This window comes from Rhinopithecus roxellana, chromosome 7, assembly GCF_007565055.1.
Source record: "Rhinopithecus roxellana isolate Shanxi Qingling chromosome 7, ASM756505v1, whole genome shotgun sequence".
Lineage (NCBI taxonomy): Eukaryota > Metazoa > Chordata > Mammalia > Primates > Cercopithecidae > Rhinopithecus > Rhinopithecus roxellana.
This window is the reverse complement of record NC_044555.1, coordinates 81,541,179-81,567,628: the sequence shown is the minus strand read 5'-3', so window position 1 is coordinate 81,567,628 and position 26,450 is coordinate 81,541,179. Positions and strand designations below refer to the sequence as shown.

Here is a 26,450-nt window from a genome sequence, read left to right as displayed (position 1 = left end):
CCCACCTGGCCTAAAGACAGTCCTTATAATCTAAGTGTATACAAAAGGCCAGCCCTAGAGTTTTTACTGAAAACTCAGCTAAGGGAAGTGACATTTACGAAGGCAGCCTAAAGCTGCCGTTCCAAGCCTGTGTGGTTCTCAGAATTACCTGGGAAGAACTGAGATTTCTTACTTCCTACCCTAGACCATCTGATCAGACCTCAAGGGGTGGGGGACCCATATTTTCAAAGTAGCTCCCTACCTGGTCCTGAAGATCAGCCATATTTGGGAACCACTGGTTTCGGGCATACTATTTACCCATTATTCTGATACTTAAGTCAGTTTGCTGCAAAAACCCACAGTTGTTGGATATTACCTTAGGCCAAGAATGGCCAATAAATGGTGTGGGTATCCAAATGCCCCCTCAGGTATAGCTAACTGACTACTCCTCTTTTTCTTCTTCTCAAGGAGGTACTCCTGGTACCCACTACCTTTGCGCTACATAGAATCCCCACATTGCACATCAAAGTGCAGCTGCAATCATTTATCGAAGGTCACTGCAAGAAACATTCTCATGAAAATTACATATGCAACTGTTATAAAGCATCTATTCAAGTTATTGTCCACCTTCCTATTTAATATCTTTGTAAAATATTCCATGGGAGAAACCTTTAGAATTGGGTGCCAGGGAAATTTTTGTCTTTCTAGAGATATCACTGATTCTTCCTTTTTGGTAAGAATTACAGCTTATTGGCCGGGCGCGGTGGCTCAAGCCTGTAATCCCAGCACTTTGGGAGGCCGAGACGGGCGGATCACGAGGTCAGGAGATCGAGACCATCCTGGCTAATATGGTGAAACCCCGTCTCTACTAAAAAATACAAAAAAAAACTAGCCGGGCGACGAGGCGGGCGCCTGTAGTCCCAGCTACTTGGGAGGCTGAGACAGGAGAATGGCTTGAACCCGGGAGGCGGAGCTTGCAGTGAGCTGAGAGCCGGCCACTGCACTCCAGCCTGGGCGGCAGAGCAAGACTCCGTCTCAAAAAAAAAAAAAAAAAAAAAAAAAAAAAAAAAGAATTACAGCTTATTATCTGCTTGAGATGCATTCAAATACGGAGAAATAAAAACCTGGAGAAAATAATTCACTTTCTCTTCCTTTCCTTGCTTTCAATTTCCTTTACTTTCTTTAATTTAATGCACCAGATCACGAACCTTTAAGTCACTTTTGGAAGTAAGTGAGGTATAAATAGACCACTCAGTTTTACCTTCCATTAGTAATTATTACCTTTTAGGAGACAAACAAATAGATTCCCCTCAAAGCTGTGACTCCAAAAAATACCAATTCCACCACGGCTCTAGAATTGAACTCTGTACTAATTACAAAAACAATCAACCAAAGAAATGCTTAGATTATGGAAGCGTTCCTCTGATGGTCTCACAAAACTTAACGACAGAGCAGAACGGCTGCACGATCTGGAGCAAGTCACTGGGGCTCTCCATAAAAGGGGAACAGAGCAGTCTACTTGTCTAAAGGGATGGTGCTAGATTTTGTAACTGCTAATTTCACAGAATTTCATGTCACAACTTATCACCTGAATGATGAAAATCTCCACATTGCTCTCATACTTTGATAGTTGTGATGGCAAAATTTCACATGCCTATGAAAACTGTAAGAAATGTTCACAAACTAATTTGACCACTGTCCATATTTCCTTGAAATGACTTGAGGAGAGATGGGGTCTGAGAGCATGACGGGCCATTCCCTCTTCCCACAAGGAAGGGCCTATCAACCAAGTTCTCGAAATCGTTTAAGACATCCCCCCTCCTCTCACTTTTGCCCAACAAAAGGAGAATCAGGCCAGGCGCAGTGGCTCACGCCTGTAACCCTAGCACTTTGGGAGGCCGAGGTGGGCAGATCACGAGGTCAAGAGATCGAGACCATCCTGGCCAACATGGTGAAACCTCGTCTATACTAAAAATACAAAAAAATTAGCCGGGTGTGGTGGCATGTGCCTGTAGTCCCAGCTACTCGGGAGGCTAAGGCAGGAGAATTGCTTGAACTTGGGAGGTGGAGCTTGCAGTGAGCCGAGATCGTACCACTGCACTCCAGCCTGGCGACAGGGCGAGACTCCGTCTCAAAAAAAAAAAAAAAAAAAAAAAAAAAGGGAGAATCAAGAATCAGGCTACCATGGGTCTTAAATTTAGAGGAAATGTTAGAGATAGAGCCTACGTGAGGGATCCTGCAGCTGGAAAACATTAAATGCAATTTGGTTCAACTACCCATGCAAATGTGAACTTGCATGGAGTCTCAGTTGTCTCTGAAAGGGAATTCCCAGTGCATTTTTCTTTAGTGGGAAGTTTTTTACACCAATCAATTATTACCATTTCTTGTTCAGATTAAGTGTATATTTGAGAAACACTTCTAAAGGTATCAAAGGGAATAAAGTCTCTTTCTTTTCCTTAGTTCCCAGTTTTTCAAGAGGAGGTTTTCTACTAATTAGAAGATCCTGTGACTCTTTTCACAGACATTCCGGACATCTGCAATCCCACCTCTAAAATACAAAAGGACATACACACTTGACATTAGTGGCTGTCAATCCTAGGGCACACTAGAAACACTTGAGGACATTTTGAAACTAAGGCCACCCAAGTCCCTGGTATTCTTTTATTTATCTTTTTTTTTTTTTTTTTTTAAATAGAGACTAGGTTTTACCATGTTGCCCAGGCTGGTCTCAAACTCCTGAGCTCAAGCGATCTGTCTGCCTTGGCCTCCCGAAGTGCTGGGATTACAGGTGTGAGCCACCGCACCTGGCCCTGATATTCTGATTTACTCAACTTGAGGTAGGACATAACTTTTTTAAGTTTTCTAGATGACTCTAATGTGCATCCAGAGTGAAGAACCACTGTTCTTAAAAAATGAAAAATGGTGTGAACGCTTAAATTCAAAAAGAAAAAGAAAAGAACCATAGAGAAGGATATATTTTCAAAGAAGAAGAAGAAGAAAAAACCTCACAACATGAATACTTTTATGAATAAAGTAAAGCTGACAGATGACATATGGTTTCTGATTAAATACATCTGCATTTTACTATTCATATCCCTTTTCAGGATTAATAGGATGTTAAGGTTATGATTAGATCTTCTCTTCTGCAGAATGTATGGTGATAATTATTAGATTTTGTCTCAGATGGACTCATTCACCATTAGGAATTATTTACCCACTTTAAGTTGTTCGTTCATAAACAGGCCAAATTATAAAAATCACCATTACCTGGCATATAATAGGTGTTCAAATACTTGCTAAATGACTGAAGAGATCAACACTAGATTTCCACACGAATGTCTTCTTTCAAAAACATTGACCCAAAAGGGGCAGGGAACAAGAAGAGTGTCTCCCAGAATAACAGCAAGAGTCACAATAATGCAAATGTCAGCAAGCACTCCAGGGGCCCTGTTCTACGGGGGTGTGTGCTCATTTCAGCCTCACAGCCCCCTCAGAAAGATGAGACTATGTTTAATCCCATTTCATAGATGAGAGAATGAAGGCACACAGAGCTGAAGAAACTTTCACAAAGTGGCAGCCACTGAAGCCCATTTTTGCACCCAGCGGTCTGTACCTGAGTCTGAGCACGCTCACTGACAACAGAAATTAAAACACTTTTACTCTCCTCATTTGGATCCTGTCTTTCACAGATATCCCTTCACACATGCCAAGTTTTTTTTTTGTTTTCTTTTTTGAGACAGGGTCTTGTTTTGTCACCCAATCTGGAGTGCAGTGGTGCGATCATAGCTTACAGCAGCCTGGAACTCCTGGCACATGCCAAGTTTTAAAAATTAAAAGCCTGTTTTGGGGACAGTGTTTGCCCTTCAAAAAATAAAGCCAAACTGCTCCAAGCTCTTGAAATATATTATTTCCCCATCCCAGTTGTGCACCATGGACTAATGCAAGCTCAGGAAGAAACCAACAAGCAGAGTGGCTTCCTAAAGATGCGGAATGCGAAGGAAGCGCCCTCAGAGAATTAGGCTAAGCCCACCCAGGGAACAAGGATAGAGGGAACAGGGATGGTCAAAGCAGAGGATGATCAGCTGGGAAAACGAGAGCAGCAGCAAGAAAGCAGCAGATGTCTGATGACGGACATTTTAAATGAAAGCCTGCCCCTCCCCCAAAAGGAGAACTCACAAACTTCAGCATTTTGAATCACTTCATTCTGACATGATAAGACAAAATGAGTTACCTGTCTCCAAATCTGCAAGCTCCTGTTTTACTGTAGAAGGGACAGTTAGCTCGATCCTTCTCCATTACTCTGAAATCCACGGGTGGTTCTGGGTTTTGCCATGTGGTACCATTTTCCAACTGTTGAAAATAACCATGACTTTACTGGTGGAGCAAAAACCCATGAAAGACGAGATGTTTCAAAGTATATTAAAATATTTTCCTCAAAGATAAACATGGTTTCATTTAAGAATGCAAACATTTAAGTTGCAACAGGCAACGAAGACTTTACAAACAACGGTACTGAGACATGAGCTCCATGTCTCTCTTGGCTCCTGGTCACTTTCCTTTATCTGGTATCACTACTGCCACCAGGGGCAGTTGCCAAGGTTTCCATCCATTCTAAAAAGGGTCCAAGAAGGCCAGGCGCAGTGGCTCACACCTGTAATCCCAGCACTTTGGGAGGCCAAGGTGGGTGGATCACCTGAGGTCACACCTGTAATCCCAGCACTTTGGGAGGCCAAGGTGGGTGGATCACCTGAGGTCAGGAGTTCAAGACCAGCCTGACCAACATGGAGAAACCCCATCTCTACTAAAAATATAAAATTAGCTGGGCTTGGTAGCGCATGCCTGTAATCCCAGCTACTCAGGAGGCTGGGGCAGGAGAGTTGCTTGAACCCAGGAGGCAGAGGCTGCAGTGAGCTGGGATCGTACCATTGCACTCCAGCCTGGGCAACAAGAGCAAAACTCCGTCTCAAAAACAGAAAAAAAAGAGAAAAAAAGGGGTTCAAGAACTTATTAGGGAACCACCACATTCAGAAATCAAAGTTACTCTGATTCAAGGTAAACTGTCCACTGGAGGCTTACAGTATGTGATGTCGCTTAAGCACACTGTAAGGACTCTAAACAAGTCCAGTCCACAGGGGTCATGAATACCATCTGTATTTGTTCATCAATAAAGTTTGTTGTTGTTGTATAAATCAAAGCACCACAAACACTTTTTCAGATATCCAAACATGATCTGAGTAACCTACCACAAAACTAACATTACTGGAAGTATTATTTCTAAGTAAACATTAATTGGTCTCAAATTCTCAATGAAAGGTTTTAAAAATACCTCATTTTCAGCCTGATCCAGCATCTTCTGCAAAGCTTCCTAAAAATGGTGCAAACACAGGACTAATGAAAACCCAGAAGTCAGGTAAGTCACATCTGGTTTCTCTGGTTAAGAATCTCAAGTGTAACAATTAAAACACATACACACACACACGAGCACACACGTTCTAGTTTTCTTTTCAATCACAGATCTTTTGAAAAGCTTTCAAACGATATATAGCTGAGACTTTTCTCTTTTTTTTTTTTTTTTTGAGACAGGGTCTCACTCTGTCATCCAGGCTGGAGTGCAGTGGCGTGACCTCAGCTTACTGCAACCTCCGCCTCCCAGGCTCAAGTGATCTCCCACCTCAGCCTCCTGAGTAGCTGGGACTACAGTCACGCACCACCATGCCTGGATAATTTTTCTATTTTCTGTAGAGATGAAGTTTCACCATGTTGTCCAGGCTAGTCTCAAACTCCTGAGCTCAAGCAATCCACCCGCCTCGGCCTCCCAAAGTGCTGGAATTACAGGTGTGAGCTACCATGCCCGGCCCATAGCTGAGACATTCTATTCAAATAGAAAATTTACTAGATCCCATTGCAAAATATTTAAAATAGTCTTATAAGAGTTTCAATAATAGTAATACTTAGTATATTTGAGTATATATAGCATGTCCTAGTTTGTAAAAGGGAGTATTAGTGAATATAAAACACAATGCTAGGCCGGGCATGGTGGCTCATGCCTATAATCCTAGCACTTTGGGAGGCCAAGGTGGGTGGATCACTTGAGGTCAGGAGTTCTACATCAGCCTGGCCAAGATGGTGAAACCCCGTCGCTACTAAAAATACAAAAATTAGCTGGGTGTGGTGGCGCGTGCCTGTAATCCTAGCTACTTGGGAGGCTGAGACAGGAGAATCGCTTGAACCCAGGAGGCGCAGGTTGCAGTGAGCCCAGATCACGCTACTGCACTCCAGCCTGGGTGAAACAGCAAGACTGCGTCTAAGAAAACGAACGAACAAACAAACAGACAAAAAAACCCAAAAAGCAATGCTAGATGAAATCATAAACATTTAGCAGAAGCTAAAATATGACATGACCAGTGGTAATTAGCACTTAGGAGAAAATTCTAACTTTTTAATAAGGCAAAGGAGGTTCTGCAATATGCCAGTAAATTTCTACCTAATTGGCATTTGAGCAAGTTGTACCTATGTTTAACAGTCTTATCTTCCCTAGCCCCTTAAAGCATTACATAAGACTCGTATGTCTAGCTGCTTATTCGTGGTGCTCAAAACAGAACTCTTATCCTCTACACTCCCTGGCCCACATCCACCTGAATGCTCCCTCAGTGAATAGTGCTGCCAGTCATCTGTCTATTCAAACTAACAACCTAAAAATATGACTTGAATTCCCCTCTCTCTCTTTGTCCTCCCTCATTCAATCTACTAGCTAGAGTCCCACTGACTCTGCTTTGACACACCCCAAATCTGTGTACTTATCTTTACTTGGAATCAGAGGCCTTTTAACTGGTCACTGTTCCCCATTCCTCATTTTTTATAGTAAGTAAAAATGATCTGTTAAAAAGGTCTGGTGCAGTGGTTCACACCAGCACTTTGGGAGGCCGAGGCGGATGGATCCCTTGAGGTCAGGAGTTCGAGACCAGCCTGGCCAACATGGTGAAACCCTGTCTCTACTAAAAATACAAAAATTAGCTGGGCGTGGTAGCAGGCACCTATAATCCCAGCTACTCAGGGGGCTGAGGCACATGAATTGCTTGAACCCGGGAGGCAGAAGTTGCAGTAAGCAGAGATCACGCCACTGCACTCTAGCCTGGGTGACAGTGTGAGACTCCATCTCAAAAGAAATTTTTTTTTAAAAGAATGATCTGTTAAAAGGTACAGATATAAATGAGATAGAGTCATTCCCTGCTTAAACCCCTTCAGTGGCTTACCATTATAGGAAACATAAAATCCAAACTCCTTGTTCAAATCCAGGAAGCCCTACATGATCTGACTCTGCTTACCCTCCACTCCCCACCCTCCCCCAGCAACCTCCTCCACTTCCCTTCTCTCCTTTGGACTCTAGATTTCAGGCTCCCCAGCCTTTTTTCAGCCTTCAAGCTTCAGGCCTCTTCCCGCTGAGATCTCTCCACTCAGGTGTCAGCTCAAACATCACCTCCTCAGAAATCTCCTTGAGCAGGCAATCTATAGAAGCACAACTCTATTCTCATTACTCTATCACATCACTCTACTTTCTTTTTCTTTTTTTTTTTTTTTGAGACGAAGTCTAGCTCTGTCGCCCAGGTTGGAGTGCAGTGGCTCAAGCTTGGCTCACTGCAACCTCTGCCTCCCGGGTTCAAGTGATTCTTCTGTCTCAGCCTCCTGAGTTGCTGGGACTACAGGTGCCCGTCACCACACCGGGCTTTATTTTTTGTATTTTTAGTACAGACGGGGTTTCACCATGTTGACCAGGCTGGTCTTGAACTCCTGACCTCGTGATCTGCCCGCCTCAGCCTCCCAAAGTGCTGGGATTACAGGTGTGAGCCACCACGCCCAGCCTGCTTTATTTCTTTATAGCACTTAATATGATCACATTTTGAATGATCTGTTTTGCTTACTTATCATCTTACACTCCCATATAAAAAACTAGCTCAATGAGAGCAAAGACTGTGTCTTTCACTGCTCTGTCTCTGTCCACTAGCGAAGTGTCTAGCATACAGCAGAAACACATACTGCCGATTCTTTTTTATAAGCTTAGAATCTATTTCATGTCCCTCATTTCTCCTTAATGTCTCACAGATTTCCTCTGAAACAAAAGCATTTAAAGGAGGCCTTAGCTGTTACCGAATTCCTGAAAGACCTCAGTTGAGGAACACTCTACTGTTAAAATAGGAATTAATGCCTCTCTATAAAAAAATGACAAGCTCCAAATAATTTTTCTCCCCCCTAAAAACCTAGCATGATCTTGCCTCATCTGGAAAGAAGTGCTCAAATAAAGGTGTTTAAAATCTGCATTGAAATTAACAGATGGCCTGAGATACAAAAACAAAGATTGTGGAGGCTGCTTCTGCCCCATATTGACTACGATGTAGACACATGCATTTTTCCCAATTATAAGGTGATTATCCAATTTTATGCTATTTAAATTTAGCTATATTACAGAAAAGACAAATCCTGATGAATCAGTCAAGGGAAGATGAGCTGTGATACCTCAGAAATAAATATACTGTTAAGGAATAGCAGCAAAACAAACCAAATAAATATTTTAAAAAGAATCCTGGAAGATAGAGAAGATGCATACATACATATGCCTCACAGATTTTTTTTTTCTTTTTTTTTTGAGACGGAGTCTCGCTCTGTCGCCCAGGCTGGAGTGCAGTGGCGTGATCTCGGCTCACTGCAAGCTCCGCCTCCTGGGTTCACGCCATTCTCCTGCCTCAGTCTCCCTAGTAGCTGGGACTCCAGGTGCCTGCCACTACGCCCAGCTAATTTTTTGTATTTTTCATAGAGACGGGGTTTCACCGTGTTAGCCAGGATGGTCTCAATCTCCTGACCTTGTGATCTGCCCGCCTCAGCCTCCCAAAGTGCTGGGATTACGGGCGTGAGCCACCGCACCTGGGCGATTTTTTTTTTTTTTTTTTTTTAATAAGCAACTGTGTATTAGCTACAATTGTCTTCATAGCCTAAGTGGAAGAGGAAGTCAAGATTTAATACAAATAACAAAAACTATTTCCTAGTTCCTCAATATTTGAGTTCCTGATTTCTTTAAATCCTCTAATTCTTGCTGACATGTTGTAAAAAGTTCTCTTATGGGCCGGGCACGGTGGCTCAAGCCTGTAATCCCAGCACTTTGGGAGGCCGAGGCGGGCAGATCACGAGGTCAGGAGGTTGAGACCATCCTGGCTAACACGGTGAAACCCAGTCTCTACTAAAAAATACAAAAAACTAGCCAGGCGAGGTGGCGGGCACCTGTAGTCCCAGCTACTCAGGAGGCTGAGGCAGGAGAATGGCGTAAACCCGGGAGGCAGAGCTTGCAGTGAGCTGGTATCTGGCCACTGCACTCCAGCCTGGGCAACAGAGCGAGACTCCGTCTCAAAAAAAAAAAAAAAAAAAAAAAAAAGTTCTCTTATGACCTAAATAAATGTGGAAACAAAACAAAATATTATTCTCTAAAGAAGTCAACTCACATACAGCAGAACCTCAGAAAAACACAACTTGCTATAAAGCAAGCGTCAGCTGCCTGTTTCGTAAAGAAAGCTTTCCTGGAACACAGACATATCCACTCATCTACATATTATTGATGGCTACATTCAGGGTACATTGGCAGAGTTGGATGTTTGCCACAGAGACCAAACCATAAAGCCTAAAATATTTACCATCTGGCCCTTTAAAACATTTGCCAATGCCCAGTATAAAGGGTAAATAAGGTAAAGCTGAAGAAAACTTTAAGGAATCTGCCACTGCACGGACCCAAAGAAGAGAGTCAGAAGGGAACTCTGGTGTATGTCTAGACTGAAATATGATTCTTTCCAAACAAACAAATGAAGTGACAAGAAAAAAGAAAAAAAAAACCCCAAACTCTGACATGCCTACTGCTTATTCTTCAAACTCATCACACAGCACATCCCAGGACAGGAATCACCTCTTTTTCTTTCTTCTCCTGTCGCTTCTGCTCCTCCTCTTCTCTCTCTTTCCTCTGCTGTTCTTCCCATTGTTCCTTTAACTTTCTCTTTAAAGGGGAAGAAAAAGTAACTTTGTTTCAGACACTTTTTAAAAACATTTCACACACAGGACACAGATGAAAAACTTTTAAAACACTGGCATACTGAATAAGATCAGTTTTGCTTTTGTTTGTTTGTTTGTTTGTTTGTTTTTTGAGACGGAGTCTAGCTCTGTCGCCCAGACTGGAGTGCAGTGGCGCGATCTCGGCTCACTGCAAGCTCCGCCTCCCGGGTTCACGCCATTCTCCTGCCTCAGCCTCCTGAGTAGCTGGGACTACAGGCGCCCGCCACCGCGCCCGGCTAATTTTTTTTTTGTATTTTTAGTAGAGACGGGGTTTCACTGTGGTCTCGATCTCCTGACCCTGTGATCCGCCCGCCTCGGCCTCCCAAAGTGCTGGGATTACAGGCGTGAGCCACCGCGCCCGGCCAGTTTTGCTTTTTTTTAAGTTCAAGATAGGCAACTCTTTTTTTTTTCTTTTTGAGATGGAGTTTCGCTCTTGTTGCTCAGGCTGGAGTGCAATGGCGCGATCTCGGCTCACTTCGACCTCCCAAGATAGGCAGCTGTCCATGAGAGTTACTATGGTGAAGTAATCAGTTTGTTCACTAGTTACGTGACTCCTACCGTACCTCTTGTTCTTCTTGCCGTTTTTTGGCCGCCTCTTCCTTTTCCTTCTTTATTCTGAATTCTTCTTGTGCCTTCTGCTCTCTTAGCAACCACTCCTCATGTAATCTTTGCCTATCAGTATAATGATGTAATCAGATAAAAGAAATGGGCATTCATCCACAAATACACACACACATGAGAGCAAAATGACACATTTTGGGACTGATTCAAATATCACAAAAGCTATTTTCTATTCAAGCAGTCAAGTGGGTGTAAGAGAACGAGAAGAGTAGAGCTTTTAGAAAAGCACCACGTGTCAGCAACTATCTTCCTAATGGGCAATAACTTAAAATCCCTCTTCCATTTCATAGGTATATATGGCTGTGACATACTTTACAGAAAAAAAGGACACTATGACTTTCCCTCTAGACTGATCACAGTGACGTTTAGGTGCCAATAAAATGGGTAGCAAGTTTCAAAGCAGCATCTACCTTTTCACATTCAGAAAGCATTTCCCGTCCTATTCTATGCAACTATTCTTATTTATTTATTTATTTTGAGACAGAGTCTCGCTCTGTTGCCCAGGCTGGAGTGCAGTGGCGTGATCTTGGCTCACTGCAACCTCCGCCTCCTGGGTTCAAGTGATTCTCCTGCCTCAGCCTCCTGGGTAGCTGGGATTACAGGTGCCCGCCACCATGCAAGGCTAATTTTTGTATTTTTAGTACAGAGAGCGTTTAACCATGTTGGCCAGGCTGGTCTCGAACTCCTGACCTCAAGTGATCCACCTGCCTCAGCCTCCCAAAGTGCTGGGATTACAGGTGTGAGCCACCGCAGCCAGCCCCTATTCTTAAAAGCAGCAATTCCATGATGGCAGCACGCTGAAAACCCGTTATCCTCTGCCATAAACATTTGGACTACTACTCCACACAGTTAAGAGACTCCTGTGGTTTGCCTCCAAACACCTAAACTGCCAAAAGAAGGAAAATAAAAGTACATTGTGATCATGTTTTTAAAATAAAGCTACAGGTTTTAAGAAATGAAGTTATAAAAATAAATTAGTGAGGGCCGGGCACAATAGCTCACACCTGTAATCCCAGCACTTTGGGAGGTCATGGTGGGCAGATCACCTGAGGTCAGGAATTTGAGATCAGCCTGCCCAACATGGTGAACCCCATCTCTGCTAAAAATACAAAAATTAGCCGGGCGTGGTGGCAGCCGCCTGTAATCCCAGCTACTTGGGAGGTTGAGGCAGGAGAATCGCTTGAGCCTGGGAGGCGGAGGGTTGCAGTGAGCGGAGATCATGCCACTGCACTCCAGCCTAGATGACAGAGCAAGACTTTGCCTCAAAAAATGAAAAAGTAAAAATAAACTAGTGAGTTTTTTAAACTAGTCTGTTTTTTATATGACCAATTATAATGAGTGGTATTACCTTAAAGTGGCAAGTGTCTCAGGCATCCAGTATCACAAATTTCTAATATAAAGCGGGGCTTACATTTCCAAAGTCTACTTGCCAATTAGCTGTTTAGAACCCCAAATTCATTTTTCCAGTGAATTTATGAAAGGGAAATGAAATATGAGAAACTGTTCTGTATTACTTTAGCAGCATTAGGATCCTAGTTCAGTAAAGTTTTCTGTCTAGTCTGGGGACCTAACCACAATTTTAAATAAAATATATTACATTTCCAAATACAGATTCCAGGAACACATCTTTTAGCCATGGCAGAGGCTGGGACATTGCATGTATCAGTGTTCCTATGCCATGTGTGAGGGTACCATACGGATGTTTCAGTGTGCACAACTCTGATTTACGAATCTTTGGAAAAACATATCATTGCATATAACTGAATCAAATGATATATAAATTAAGACCACAAGAAAGTAAAATGTTAAAAATTTTAAAATTTAATAACTTGAATATACATCTGCTTTGAAACAGGACATAAAGTCATACAGTATTTTTACATAATTTTCTTGCTTTTCAACAATAGTATGCAACTCAAAGAAATAAAGATCTAAGGAGCACAAAGATACATGTATGTGATTTAAAAGAAGCATTTCAAATAAACAGGAAAAAAATTACTTTCTTATTTAATACCATATCTATTGTCTTCATCATAACAGAAATCTATAATAATAAGAACTAGAGCTATCACAGCACCTCTTAGCTGCTGACACTGTGTTAAACACTATACATCCATCACCTCATTTAATCTCCACAATTCTGTGAGGTGGATACTATGATTGACTTTATCTCCATATTAAAGACAAGGAAACAGAAGCTTAGAGACATTAAGAAATTTCGGCTGAGCGTGGTGGCTCACACCTGTAATCTCAGCAATTTGTGAGGCCGAGGTGGGCGGATCACGAGGTCAAGAGATCGAGACCATACTGACCAACATGGTGAAACCCCATCTCCACTAAAAGTAGAAAAAAAATTAACTGGGCATGGCGGTGCACGTCTGTAGTCCCAGCTACTCGGGAGGCTGAGGCAGGAGAATCGCCTGAACCCGGGAGGTGGAGGTTGCAGTGAGCTGAGATCACACCACTGCACTCCAGCCTAGCGAAAGAACGAGACTCTGTCTCAAACAAAACAAAACAAAACAAAATTTTAAAAAAACATGTATCCCATGTAATCCCAGCTACTCGGGAGGCTGAGGCAGGAGAATTGCTTGAACCCAGGAGGCGGAGGTTGCAGTGAGCCGAGATTGTGCCACTGCACTCCAGCCTGGGTGACAGAGCAAGACTCCATCTCAAAAAAAAAAAAAAAAAAAATTCTGTAGTTTTGTACAAGATGAGACTTAGCCTTGGGTACTTCTTGCTGAAGCTTTAATGCTTTGTAAATAAAATCGGATGTTTATTTAAAAAAAAAAAAACATGTATCCCAAAAGAGAAAGGTGTGAGACTTGAGCAATCTACAATTAGGTAATAAAACATATAAAAAGATACTCTTCCTAATTCAGAAATGTTCATTTGAAACAGTGAAATATAACTTTCCATTACAGGAGTTGTATAAACTGCCAATGCCTAGTATGAGTGAAGGTACGGGGAGATGGGCCCCTATATTCACTACCAGAAGGGCTGCAAACTGCAAACCAGGAAGCCCTTTCTACCTGGCCATCTACATTTTTACATGAACTTACGCTTTGATTCCAACAATCTCATTTTTAGTCATCTTCTTAAGGAAATAATTTGACAGTTACCAAGGATATATACACATGGATGCTTACTGCAACTTTTTACATATGAGTAAAAAACCAATATAACCTGAAAGTCTATCAGTAGAGAACTATAAATTACGAATGAATAAACTACGAATAGCAAATAAATTATGCTACTTCTGTACAGTGGGTACTGTATTGCCACTGAAATGGTTGAATTAGATCCCTGCATCAGGACTTAAATAAATGCACTATATATTTAGCAGGAAAGCAATTTATAGAAAAATATGTATAAATATCATGCCATTATAGAAAGACCCATGTAAAGTACATTTATACTTTCCTTTTCTCTTTCTTAACAGTGGCTATCTTTGGGTGTGTTTCAATTATTAAAGCCCTTTCCCTTTTTACATTTGTTAATTTTTTTGTTTTTCTTCTGTTTTCAAAAACAATTACAGGCCAGGCGCAGTGGCTCACGCCTGTAATCCCAGCACTTTGGGAGGCCAAGGCAGGCGGATCGCTTCATCACAAGAGATCAAGACCACCCTGGCCAACACGGTGAAACACTGTCTCTACTAAAAATACAAAAATTAGCTGGGTATGGTGGTGCACACCTGTTGTCCCAGCTATTTGGGAGGCCGAGGCAGGAGAATCGCTTGAACCCGGGAGGCAGAGGTTGCAGTGAGCCAAGATCACTACCCTGCACTCCAGCCTGGCAACAGAGCGAGACTCTGTCTAAAAAAATAAAAAGAAAAAAAAAAAAAACAATTACAAATTAGTAAAAACAGAAGAAAAGTACTTCCATTTTTTAAAAAAAATAACATTTAGTTTTAGCCCATCAACCACAGATTTAAATAATTTATACAGGGTATTTTATAAGAACTATTTTGTATAAGATTTTATATAGAAGACTGGTACTGGTTAGTAAAGGCTGAGAATATTCCAATAAAGTAACTTCATTCACTTTAAGTGTTTCAATTAGCACTGACCTCTCTCTTTCCAATAGCTTCTCTTCTTCTAGTTGTTGTTCTTCAATAAAAGTGTCCTCCTCTTCCTCCTTCTGTGAGAGTCCTAGGGAATTTAAATGTTTTATTAAACTGAGCACTGCAAATCCTTGGTCAAAAATTCAGGAAAAAAATACATGTAATCTTTAACGTATAAAATTATGGTAAAAATCTTTTTCTTAAGCTTTCTAACAAGAAAGTCTCTGATCAACCTTCTTTGATACAACGCAAGCATGAAAAAGGACAATAGTGGTGGCGGATAGCACATTACATTAAAACTAATCAACAGTTCCACAATTAGACTTAAAAAGGAAATTAGCTTGGCATGGTGGCAGGCACCTGTAATCCCAGCTACTCGGGAATTGAGGCAGGAGAATCACTTGAACCCGGGAAGCAGAGGTTTCAGTGAGCCAAGATTGTGCCATTGCACTCCAGCTGGGCAACAAGAGCGAAACTCCATCTCAAAAAAAAAAAAAAGGTGGTGGGGGTGTGGAAAGGAACATCCATCTTAATAGAAGAATGGCAACTAAAAAATGCAGAAAAACGTAAGTAGAAAAATCATCACTTTTGCAACCCCCACTGTAAAAATTTAGACAAAGACATTAAAAACATTGAATGAAAGCTCGCTGGGAAGAGTATATTCACACTATCTCAACATATCACCCCAGACATGAGGACTAATTAGAAAAGAAAAAAACAATGCAATGCTTTCCAATGGAGCGATCTGGGTGGGTAACACTTTTTTTTTTCTTTTTTTTTTTTTGAGATAGGAGTCTTGCTCTGTCACCAGGCTGGAGTGCAAAGGCGCGATCTTGACTCACGGCAACCTCTGCCTCCCGGGTTCAAGCGATCCTCCCACATCAGCCTCCCGAGTAGTTGGGACTACAGGTATCCGCCACCACGCCCAGCTAATTTTTGTATTTTTAGTGGAGACCGGGTTTCACCACGTTGGCCAGGGTGGTCTCGATCTCCTCCTGACCTTGTGATCCTCCTGCCTCAGCCTCCCAAAGTGCTGGGATTACAGGTGTGAGCCACGGCGCCCGGCCCTGAGCGGGTAACACCTTAACCACAGTTAGCATCACCGGGAGTGCAACAACCTGGCGTGATAGGTCTCATGATTTATGCAATAAGAAGTTTACAACATCTCCTCTGTAATCCTTTGTGCTAAAGAGTGTTGTCACCTGAAATTAATCATGAGAAGACAGAATAATCCAGAATGCAAGGCATTCCACAAGATAACTGGCTTGAGTTTTTCAAAACAATCAATCCTGGTTTGGGGAAGTTTAAATACGGCCTGTATGTCATACCACTGAATTACTGCTCATGTACTCAGGTGTAAGTTTGGTATTGTGGTTCTGTGGGAGAATGTCCTTATTCTCAGGAGTTGCAGGCTCAAGAATTTAGGGGTGAGGTGCTGCTATCTGCAACTGCCATCCAAAAGGTTCAGAAAAAATGTTCTATGTATGTATCTCTTTAAATAAAGAGAGAGAAAGAAAGAAAGGCCAAACGTTAACAACTGGCAAATCTTGCTGAAGGGTTCATGGATATTTATTGTGCTATTTTTTTCAACTTTCTGTAGATTAGAACATTTTCCAAATAAAAACATGAAAAAATAATTTTAATAGAAGAGACATTTACATCCTCTCCTATTCAAAGCTTGGGGAAAAAATCAGTGAAAGTGGAAGAGAAATGGAAGACTGAAATAATCTTAATGTTACAGATGTCAGGCTTAAAGAAAAAAAGAGTCTGTGTTTGTCACAGGTGTTGACTACAGTTCTAACTGAAGGCTCATCCAGTCCTAGATAATTACAATAATTTACTTTTCTTAAGTAAGTAAACTTTATTATTTCAGCAACTGGAATTAAAATGGGCAACAAATGTAGAATAAGTTCTCAATCACATAAAATAATATCTAATTGTTCAGATAATTAAATGATCGAATGTACTTAAAGGGCCAGAGAACCTGGCACAGAGGATATGACCTGACTTACTAGCAGAGGTATGCCCATAGATTAGACAGGGCATAGACACAGCTGACACTCACAAACACCTATTGACTGACTCACTCGACTCCCCATCGCCTCAAAACCAAGCTCATATACTCCATAGAAGTGATTGCTAACAGTTCTGGGCACAGCATGTTCCCCATGTGTACAATCAGACATATGCAATACATATAGATACAATACAGTTGACCCTTGAACAACACAGGTTTGAACCGCCTTGGTCTATTTAAATACAGATTTTTTTCAATAAATACACTGGAACATTTAAGGGAGATCTGCAACAATTTGAAAAAAAAAAAAATACCAGGTAAGTGGCATGGCCTAGAAACACCGAAAAAAATTAAGAAAAAGGTATGTCATGAATGTATAAAATATATGTACATACTAGTCTATTTTATCATTTGCTACCATAAATATAAATCTATTATAAAAAGTTAATGCAGGGCTGGGCGCAGTGGCTCACGCCCATAATCCCAGCAGTTTGGGAGGCCGAGGCAGGTGGATCACCTGAGGTCAGGAGTTCGAGAGCAGCCTGGCAACATGGTGAATCCCATCTCTACTAAAAATACAAAAATTAGTCGGGCGTGGTGGCAGCCCCCTGTAATCCCAGCTACTCAGGAGGCTGAGGCAGGAGAATCGCTTGAACCTGGGAGGTGGAGGTTGCAGTGAGTGGAGATTGTGCCACTGCACTACAGCCTGGGCAACAAGAGCAAAACTCCATCTCAGAAAAAAAAAAAAAAACAACTTAATGCAGATACCGTTAAGCAATATTGTGCTGGCTTGAGCAGCACATATACAGATACCGTTACAATATAAGTTAAGTGTTTTATTGTTGTTCCCTTGCTTAAAGCATTTGAAACAGGCCAGAGAACAGTGGCTCACGCTGGTAATCCCAGCACTTTGGGAGGCCGAGGTGGATGGATCACTTGAGGTCAGGAGTTCGAGACCAGCCTGGCCAACATGGCAAAACCTCATCTCTACTAAAAATAAAAAAATTAGCCGGGTGTGGTGGTGCACGCCTGTAATCCCAGCTACTCAGGAGGCTGAGGCAAGAGAATCGCTTGAACCCGGGAAGCAGACGTTGCAGTGAGCCAAAATTGTACCACTGCACTCTAGTCTGGGTGACAGAGTGAGCCTCCGTCTCAAAAAGAAAAAAAAAAAAAAAAGAGCATTTGAAACAAAATGATCTCTGACTCCATTCCATTGTAAGACAGAGAAGTTTGGTCTCAAACATTTTTCCTTGAATATTACCATGAAAGTTGTGCTACAACATAATCATTGACAACTTCTTTTAAAGTTAAAATTTATCAAAACATATTTATAGACCATATATGGCACATTCACAGTTGAGAAAAAATGTAAACAATATAAATATGCAGTATTAAATCATAACTGCATACAATTAACTGTAGTACAAAATAAGGAAAAAATGCATCCAATGAGGCACAGAAGAAAAAAATTAACTGTAGTACATACTGTACTATTGTAATAATTTCATACCACCTCCTGTTGCTATTGCAGTGAGCTCAAATATTATGAGTATTCACTTAAAATGCCTTGTGACACTAATCATCTCTGCATGAGCAGTTCATCTCTTCAGTAAATTGCGTGTGGCAGTAAGAAGTCATCTCTGGCGTATTTTTCATTGTGTTTACTACAAAATGGTAAACCTTGAATAACATCACGAGACTCACACAAAGTGCGACTAGTGATGCTGGAAGTGCTCTCAAGAAGCAGAGAAAAGTCATGATGACCGGGCAGTGTGGTGCACGCCTGTAATTCCAGCAACTAGGGAGGCTGAGGCAGGAGAATTGCTTGAACCCGGGAGGCAGAGGTTGCAGTGAGCCGAGTTCATGCCACTACACCCCAGCCTGGGCAACAGAGCAAGACTCTGTCTCAAAGAATAAAATAAAAGAAAGAAAGAAAAGAAAATCGTTGAGGAGAAAGAATATCTGCCTGAATAGGACGCCCGGCTAATTTTTGTATTTTTAGGAGAGACAGGGTTTCATCACGTTGGCCAGGCTGGTCTCGAGCTCCCGACCTCATGATCCACACGCCTTGGCCTCCCAAAGTGCTAGGATTCCAGGTGTGAGCCACCGTGCCTGGCCTGAACAGGTTTTGAATGCAGATGAAAGCATCCTGTTCTAGAAAAGCACCACAAAGGACATTTAGAAGGCAGAGAAGCAAGCAGCAGGATTGAAAACAAAAAGAGACAGGCTAACTCTACTGTTTCATGTAAATGTAATGGGGTTTATGATCAGAACTGCCCTTATCTATAAAGCTGCTAATCCCCACCCCAATCCTTGAAGAGAAAAGATGAGCGCCAGCTGCCTGTCTTTTGGTTGTACAACTAGAAGTCCTGGATAATGGAAATCCTTTTTTTCTGAATTGGTTCCACTGATGCTTTGTCCCTGAAGTCAGGAAGTACCTTGCCAGTAAGGAACTGGCTTTTAAAATTCTTTTAATATTGGACAATGCCCCTGGCCACCCAGAACCCCATAAGTTCAACAATGAAGGTGTCATAGTGGTCTACTTGCCCCCAAACACAATGTTTCTAATTCAGCCTCTAGACCAGGGGGTTGTTAAGAACCTCTAAAGCTCATTACACGTGGTACTCTACAGAAAGGATTGTCAATGCTATGGAATAGAACTCTATCACAGAGAGCATCAAGAAAGTGTATAAAGATTATACCATTGAAGATGTTACTGTCATTATAGAAAAAGCCATGAAAATCATCAAGCCCAAAACAAAGTCTTGCTGGAGAAAAAACTGCGTCTAGATATTGTGCATGACTTCACAGGACTTAAGACAGAGCCAATCAAGGAAATCATGAAAGAGATTGTAAATATGGGGGAAAAAAGAGGGCAGGGGTGTCGGGGTGAAGGGTCTCAAGATATAGATCTTGAAGAAATTCAAGAGCTAACAGACACAACAAAGTAGTTAACAAAAGTCAATTTGATTGGGATGAGTCCTTCCAAAGCAGTGCAAGGTGATGAGGAAGAAAACTTAGGTGAAGCAGTGCCAGAAAACAAATTGACACTAGACAATCTGGCAGAAGGGCCAATTATTCAAGATTGCTTTTGACTTCTTCTATGAACCCTTCTAAACTGAAAAGTAATGCATTTAAACGAAAGCAAATGGTGGAAGAATTGGTACTGTAGAGAAACATTTTTAGAGAAATGAAAAAGCAAAAATGTTAGACAGAAATTATAATGTATTTCTGCAAAGTTACACCAAGTGGGTCTACCCTCTTGCCTTCCCTTCCACCTCCTCCACCTCTTCCGCCTCTGCCACCCAAGATAGCAAGACCAAATCATCCTCTTCCTCCTTGGCCTACTCAACATTAAGACAAGGAGAATGAAGACCTTTATGATGAACCACTTCCATTTAATGAAGGGCAAATATATTTTCTCCTCCTCGTGATTTTCTTAGTAACATTCCTTTCTCTAGCTTACTTTATTATAAGAATATGGTATATAATACATATAACATACAAAGTATGTGTTAATCAACAATTTATGTTATTGGTAACGCTTACAGTCAACAGTAGGCACTTAATAGTTAAGTTTTGGGGGAGTGAAAAGTTATATGCAAATTTTCGACTATGCAGAGGGGCGGGGGCGGTCAGAGTCCCTAACTCCCACATTGTTCAAGGATCAAATGTATATCCAATGGTATTATACAGGTTGATCACTCCAAATCCAAAAATCACAAATATTTTGAGTGACAACAATGCTCAAAGGAAATGTTCATTGGAGCATTTCGAATTTTGGATTTTTGGATTTGGGATGCTGAACTGGTAAATACAATGCAAGCATTTCAGATAAGGGATACTCAACCTGTACATGTTAACTGTACACACAGAATCATGCTATAGTTTTGCAACTTGCTTTTAATATCTTAATTTCTGATGAGGTAGCTTGTTTCAGGTTATCTCAAGTAGAACTGGGTGCCAAAGAAGCTATCTGTAATTAAGAGCTCACTAGTCCAGAAATCATTTGCCAAGGCGCTCCAATCATTTGCCAAGACACTCTCACAGTAACACTCAACATTCTAGCCTTCTGGCCATCCAATGTGTGCTACAATGAACAGCAGTGTTCCTGGCCGGGCACAGTGGCTCACGCCTGTAATCCCAGCACTTTGGGAGGCCAAGGCAGGCAGATCACCTGAGGTCAGGAGTTCAAGACCAGCCTGGCCAACATGGTGAAACCCTATCTCTACAAAAGTACAAAAATTAGCCGGGCATGATAGTGGGTACCTGTAATCCCAGCTACTCAGGAGGCTGAGGCGGAAGAATCACTTGAACCTGGGAGGCAGAGGTTACGGTGAGCCAAGACTGTGCCATTGCACTCTAGCCTGGGCGAGAGAGTGAGACTCTGTCTCAAAAAAAAAACAGGACCGTTCCACAGTCTACAGTATTCATGAAGCACCACTAGGCAAAGAATTGTGAGTTGGAGTGGGCAAAACTAGGAGCAGAAGTGCAGAGACAGGTGCTTAGTCTTGGATATGGCATTAGTTATATAATCTTGACAGACCAGTGACCTGGATCCTTTAATGGACTAAACTACCATGGGACACGACTTGCCTGACTCTCCACAGAGGCTCATTCTGAACACATTTTGCTAAGTAAAAAGGGAAAAAAAAATCAAAACAATACAAATACCAGCTGTTACAGGATTTAGTGCAGGAAAAGAAAAAGAGGAAGAAGTTAAAAAAATTTAGAATATATAATATTTAGAATAAAACAGGTTAAATGAACAAAGTAAAGTAGCTGAAAATTTCAAGGAGGGAGAGAGGAAGTACAATAAGGGCCTCAATAACTCCAACCCATCCTAGTTTTCCTTTTATCCCTGATGCTTGGTTCTGCCTCTAGTGGATGAGTTGTCAACTAATAAGACAGAAATGCTAACATAGGTTGCAGGTAAACACATTGCTCCTTCCATTCTAAATATCCCAGTACTGACGCTAAAATAATTACTCGGGAACTCCAATGGTAAATAAAACCTCTATGGCTATGTTTCTCAAGGCCCAAGAATCCTAGTTACTTGAGGCCATGGTCTCTGGATTTCAAGAATTGTCTAGGATAATTTCATAAGCATATTCTGGAGAATGTGAATGACAATCATTATAATCCAGTACTATTGTGTGATTTCAGTGCTCCCATCTGGATTTATAATTACTACATAATTTTATAACTAAGTCCTAATTTTATTGCATTAAGCAGGCAGATTTAATACATAAATGTTAGGTTTGCCATGTGAAGGTCAAACGACCAGCTGTACAAATAAAGGTTCTACAGTAATTTCGTAGAAAAAGTGGTAAATAACCATAAGGCAACATTAGCAGAGGCATTCCAAACTCTCATCAGTGCCATGTACATATTGTGAGGAGCATTGGTTTCACATCATTACTAGCATTATCTCATGTGATGGATCCATCTGTCTTGGCTTCCCAAAGTGCTGGGATTACAGGCATGAGCCACCACGTGCCCAGCTCACATATTGTTTTATAGTCAAACAACGGCTTCAGGCCAGGCGTGGTGGCCTGAAGTTGCCTTCCCTCTTGCCTTCCTGCTTGAGGCCAGGAGTTCAAGGCCAGCCCAGGCAATATAGTGAAAACCCATCTCTACAAAAATTTTAAAAATTAGCCAGGTGGGCCAGGGGCGGTAGCTCACACCTGTAATCCCAGCACTTTGGAAGGCTGAGGTGGGTGGATCACCTGAGGTCAGAAGTTCAAAACCAGCCTGGCCAACATGATGGGGTTTCACCCCATCTCTACTAAAAATACAAAAATTAGCCGGGTGTGGTTGCGCGCACCTGTAATCCCAGCTACTCGGGAGGCTGCAGCAGAAAAACTGCTTGAACCCAGGAGGCAGAGGCTGCAGTGAGCCAAGATCGTGCCATTGCACTCCGGCCTGGGCGACAGAGCGAGACTCCATCTCAAAAAAAAAAAAGAAAAAGAAAAAAGAAAAAAGAAAATTGGCCAGGTGTGGTGGTGGATGCCTGTAGTCCCAGCTACTTGGGAGGCTGAGGTGGGAGGACTGCTTGAGCCTGGGAGGTGGAGGCTGCTGTGAGCCATGGTTGTGCCGATGCATTTCCCTCTTGGGCGACAGAACAAGACTCTGTCTCAAAAATAAATAAATGAGCTTCATAACTAGTATTATGTTGATATATATTTGGATAACATAATAATTTGGGTAAACAAAGGGTCTCATATTAGTCAAGTTTGAGAAAAACTTGCAAACCGTCTAATACTTTCAACTCCTGCTGGTTTTATGAAGAAAAATATTCACAGAATACTTACTATGTGTGCAAGGACTGTGCTAGCTACTGTAATTCATGAAGCTTGCAACTATAATTTTTTTTTTTTTTTGAGACAGAGTCTCGCTCTGTCGCCCAGGCTGGAGTGCAGTGGCCGGATCTCAGCTCACTGCAAGCTCCGCCTCCCGGGTTTATGCCATTCTCCTGCCTCAGCCTCCCGAGTAGCTGGGACGACAGGCGCCCACCACCTCACCCGGCTAGTTTTTTGTATTTTTTAGTAGAGACGGGGTTTCACCGTGTTAGCCAGGATTGTCTCGGTCTCCTGACCTCGTGATCCGCCCGTCTCGGCCTCCCAAAGTGCTGGGATTACAGGCTTGAGCCACCGCGCCCGGCACAACTATAATATTAGATACTTTATAAACAGTTACACCAAATCAATGGGCGATCATTCACCAAGACTTCCTCTTCCTGACTTTAGTATGCTAACATTGTTTCTGACAGGTGTTTCTAAACAACTACTTGGCGGGCAGTAGTCACAGCTATTTTTCCTCCGACACAGTATTTGACTTCCTTCTGACACTGGGGCTTCAAGTTAGGGCTGGAGTGGACAGAGCAATTTCACAACACAGAAAACAGGATAGAGAGTCCATTACCTGAGTCTCTCAGTCGAGCAAGTTCCTGCCGACGTTTCTTTCGTTTCTCTTTCTTCAGGGCGGCCCTGTACTTTTTGTGGCTGGAAGATTAAGACATACATACACGACGATTAGCGGCTACACTGCAGCGCTGCCCGAGCTCCCCGCTCCTCTGTGCCCAATGAAAGGAAATAGTTCGGGTGCTGAGGAGAGAAATCTTGATTCCTGTATTTTAATTACAGAACAGGCATCTATCATCCCCTCATCCTCCCACTCCCAGACGGCAGTTCTTCTCCATCCGCCAACCTGATCCTCTCCTCGCTTGCCTGAGCCCACAGCCGCCCGTGAAAGTCCGGGGAGGGAACCAGGGCGCGCACTAGGAAGGAATCGAGCTGCCGCGGTGGCTCACTTAGCTTGGCCTAGCTTCCCTTTTCTTGCTGCCACCACATCCTCCATGCCCACGATCGGCCTGCTTGCCTGCTCATCTCCCCGTACGGAGCTTACCTTGGTTTCTCTGGAAACGTCATTTTCTCGGGCGCAGCCATCTTGCCGGCACCGCCCCGCCCCTCCAGGTCTGGCAGGAAAGGGCGGGCCTAAGAGCCGAGACAGGCACGCGCAGGCGCGGGTATCGAGCAGCCTCCACACGCGCGGAACCAGAAACGGAAAGCCGGAGGTACCCTTCGGTGGCTAGTCTTCCAAATACCTGCTCAAATAAATATCTCCTTCCCGCAAAAATCCTCTGGAGCTTTTACCCTGCCCTGGAAGTAATTGTCGCTTCAGCACTTGCCCAGTGCTTTATCACTGTCTCCCTCCTTGCCCTAGCAGGACGTGTTGTGGCCAGGAGGTTAAAGTCACAGTCTCCCGCTTTTCTCAGCATCCACTCATAAAGTCACGTCCCGCACAGAGCTGCTCTCCCGGCTTTATTTCCGACTTTTCCAGGTTACGCGTCCTTCCGCCGATCTACCTATCAGCGCTTCAGACAACGCTCCAGACTCTGCTCCCTGCCAGTCACACCTGTTCTAGTCCCTTAAGCAAACCTAACTCCCGGGGCTGCAAAGCTGTTACCTCTGCCCCTGAGGAGTTTACAGTCGAGGGGCAGAGAAGAACCAATACATCATATGTTGCAGGCAAACATGAAGTTTACCTAACATAGTCCACCTAGGGATTCAGGGAGAGCTGTTTTTTTTTTTTCTTTTTCCCAGTATCACATGTGACTCAATTGCAGTATCAGGGAGAGCTTTCTGATGCTAAGAGTTGAGTTTGGAAGGAAGATGCCCTTTACCCAGACGGAGAAAGGTGGGAATGCGGTTACAGTCAGATCAGCATAAGCAAAGGCACTGAAAGGTGAAACTGGAATATGCTGGGAACAGCAAGAATTTTGGCAGTCGAATTTATTTATTTTTTCATTTCTTACATATTAGAGACAGGGTCTTGCTCTTTAACCCAGGCTGGAGTGCAGTGGCGCAATTAAGACTAACTGCAGCCTCGACTTCCTGGGGTCAAGCTATCCTTCCACCCTCAGCCTCCCCGAGTAGCTGGGAATACAGGCGCGAGCCACCACGCCCGCCCAGCTATCCAATTTAACGTGCAATTCGAGGCGGGGTGCTGTGGTTTACACCTGTAATCCCAGCGCTTTGGGAGGCCAAGGCGGGTGGATCACCAGAGGTCAGGAGGAGTTCGTCAGCCTGGCCAACATGGTGAAACCCCATCTGTACTAAAAATACAAAATTAGCCAGGTGTGGTGGCGCATGCCTGTAGTTCCAGCTACTCTGGAGGCTGAGACAGGAGAACTGCTTGAACCCGGGAGGTGGAGGCCGCAGTGAGCCGAGATGGTACCACTGCCCTCCAGCCTGGGCAACAGAGCACGACTCCATCTCAAAAAAACAAAACAAAATAAAGTGCAATTCGAGAGTATCAAGGAATACAGTTGTAGTGATGGGCTGGGAGGGCTAGGTTAAGGAGGAGGGCCTGATGTGCCATGTTAAGACGCTCTGTTTACATTCTGTAGAGACAACAGTGAACCGTTGAAAGCTTTTAAATAGAGGCTTATTTTGGTTGTGTTTGTGTTTTAGGTAAATTACTCTGCTTTGCAATGTAAAGGATTGAAAGATAAAACTAGAATATCACAATAATCTAGGTGAGAGGTGATGAGGAATTAAACTGGGGCAATAAGAGTAGGGATTGAGAAACTAAAAATCATCCCAACTAATAATCAGACTGTAATGTACACATACAAGGCCAGGGTCAAGGCCAAGCAAAAAATGTTCCTCACAAGGATACATTACAGCTGTAAAATGACTAACAACCTCTATCTTTTGAGTGACTGAATAGCTTCCTTGGCCTAGCTTTGTTCCGTTCTCCTCCAAATTAAAGTTGCTGAGATACTCAATTACTAAACTGCCTTGCTTCCCCTAATCCCTCCTTAGAATTACTCAACTGAAACCCAAACTCTGCATAAAACCTCACCCAAATCTCTCTTATACCGACACACTTGGAGCAACATATATTCCCTTCAGCCTCAAGTTGACCTTGTCCAGCTCAGTGCATCCGTTGGATCTTGAGTAAATTCCTTAATGTCTACTCCTGTTTTCTCGTCTGTAAAAATCAAGATAGTAATCATAGTTCCCATCTCATAACACTTTTATTGTGAAAACTAAGATAACCCATGCTATATGCTGATACAGTGCCTAGCAATAGTGAATGCCTCCAAAACTTTAGCTATTACATCATCATCACCATCATCATTAGTGTGAACACCTCCTGACCCCCTCAAGAGGGGGTGAG

At 42.7% G+C, this 26,450-nt stretch overlaps 1 protein-coding gene across 2 annotated transcripts in view; it reads right to left on the bottom strand.

Annotated features, from left to right (window-relative positions):
- Positions 1–25,386, bottom strand: part of ZRSR2 (zinc finger CCCH-type, RNA binding motif and serine/arginine rich 2) — a 35,152-nt gene extending 9,766 nt beyond the window's left edge. The window contains exons 1-7 of one of the 2 annotated variants that reach the window (XM_010357058.2): positions 24,171–25,386; positions 23,688–23,767; positions 14,753–14,834; positions 10,629–10,737; positions 9,923–10,009; positions 5,306–5,344; positions 4,211–4,329 (exon numbers count right to left, since the gene is read on the bottom strand). In XM_010357058.2, coding sequence (XP_010355360.1) covers positions 4,211–4,329; positions 5,306–5,344; positions 9,923–10,009; positions 10,629–10,737; positions 14,753–14,834; positions 23,688–23,767; positions 24,171–24,211 — 557 coding nt within the window. In that variant the 5' untranslated portion in view covers positions 24,212–25,386. The remainder of the gene's footprint in view (positions 1–4,210; positions 4,330–5,305; positions 5,345–9,922; positions 10,010–10,628; positions 10,738–14,752; positions 14,835–23,687; positions 23,768–24,170) is intronic. The other variant, XM_010357057.2, reaches the window with a different exon arrangement.
- Positions 25,387–26,450: the final 1,064 nt, after the last annotated feature.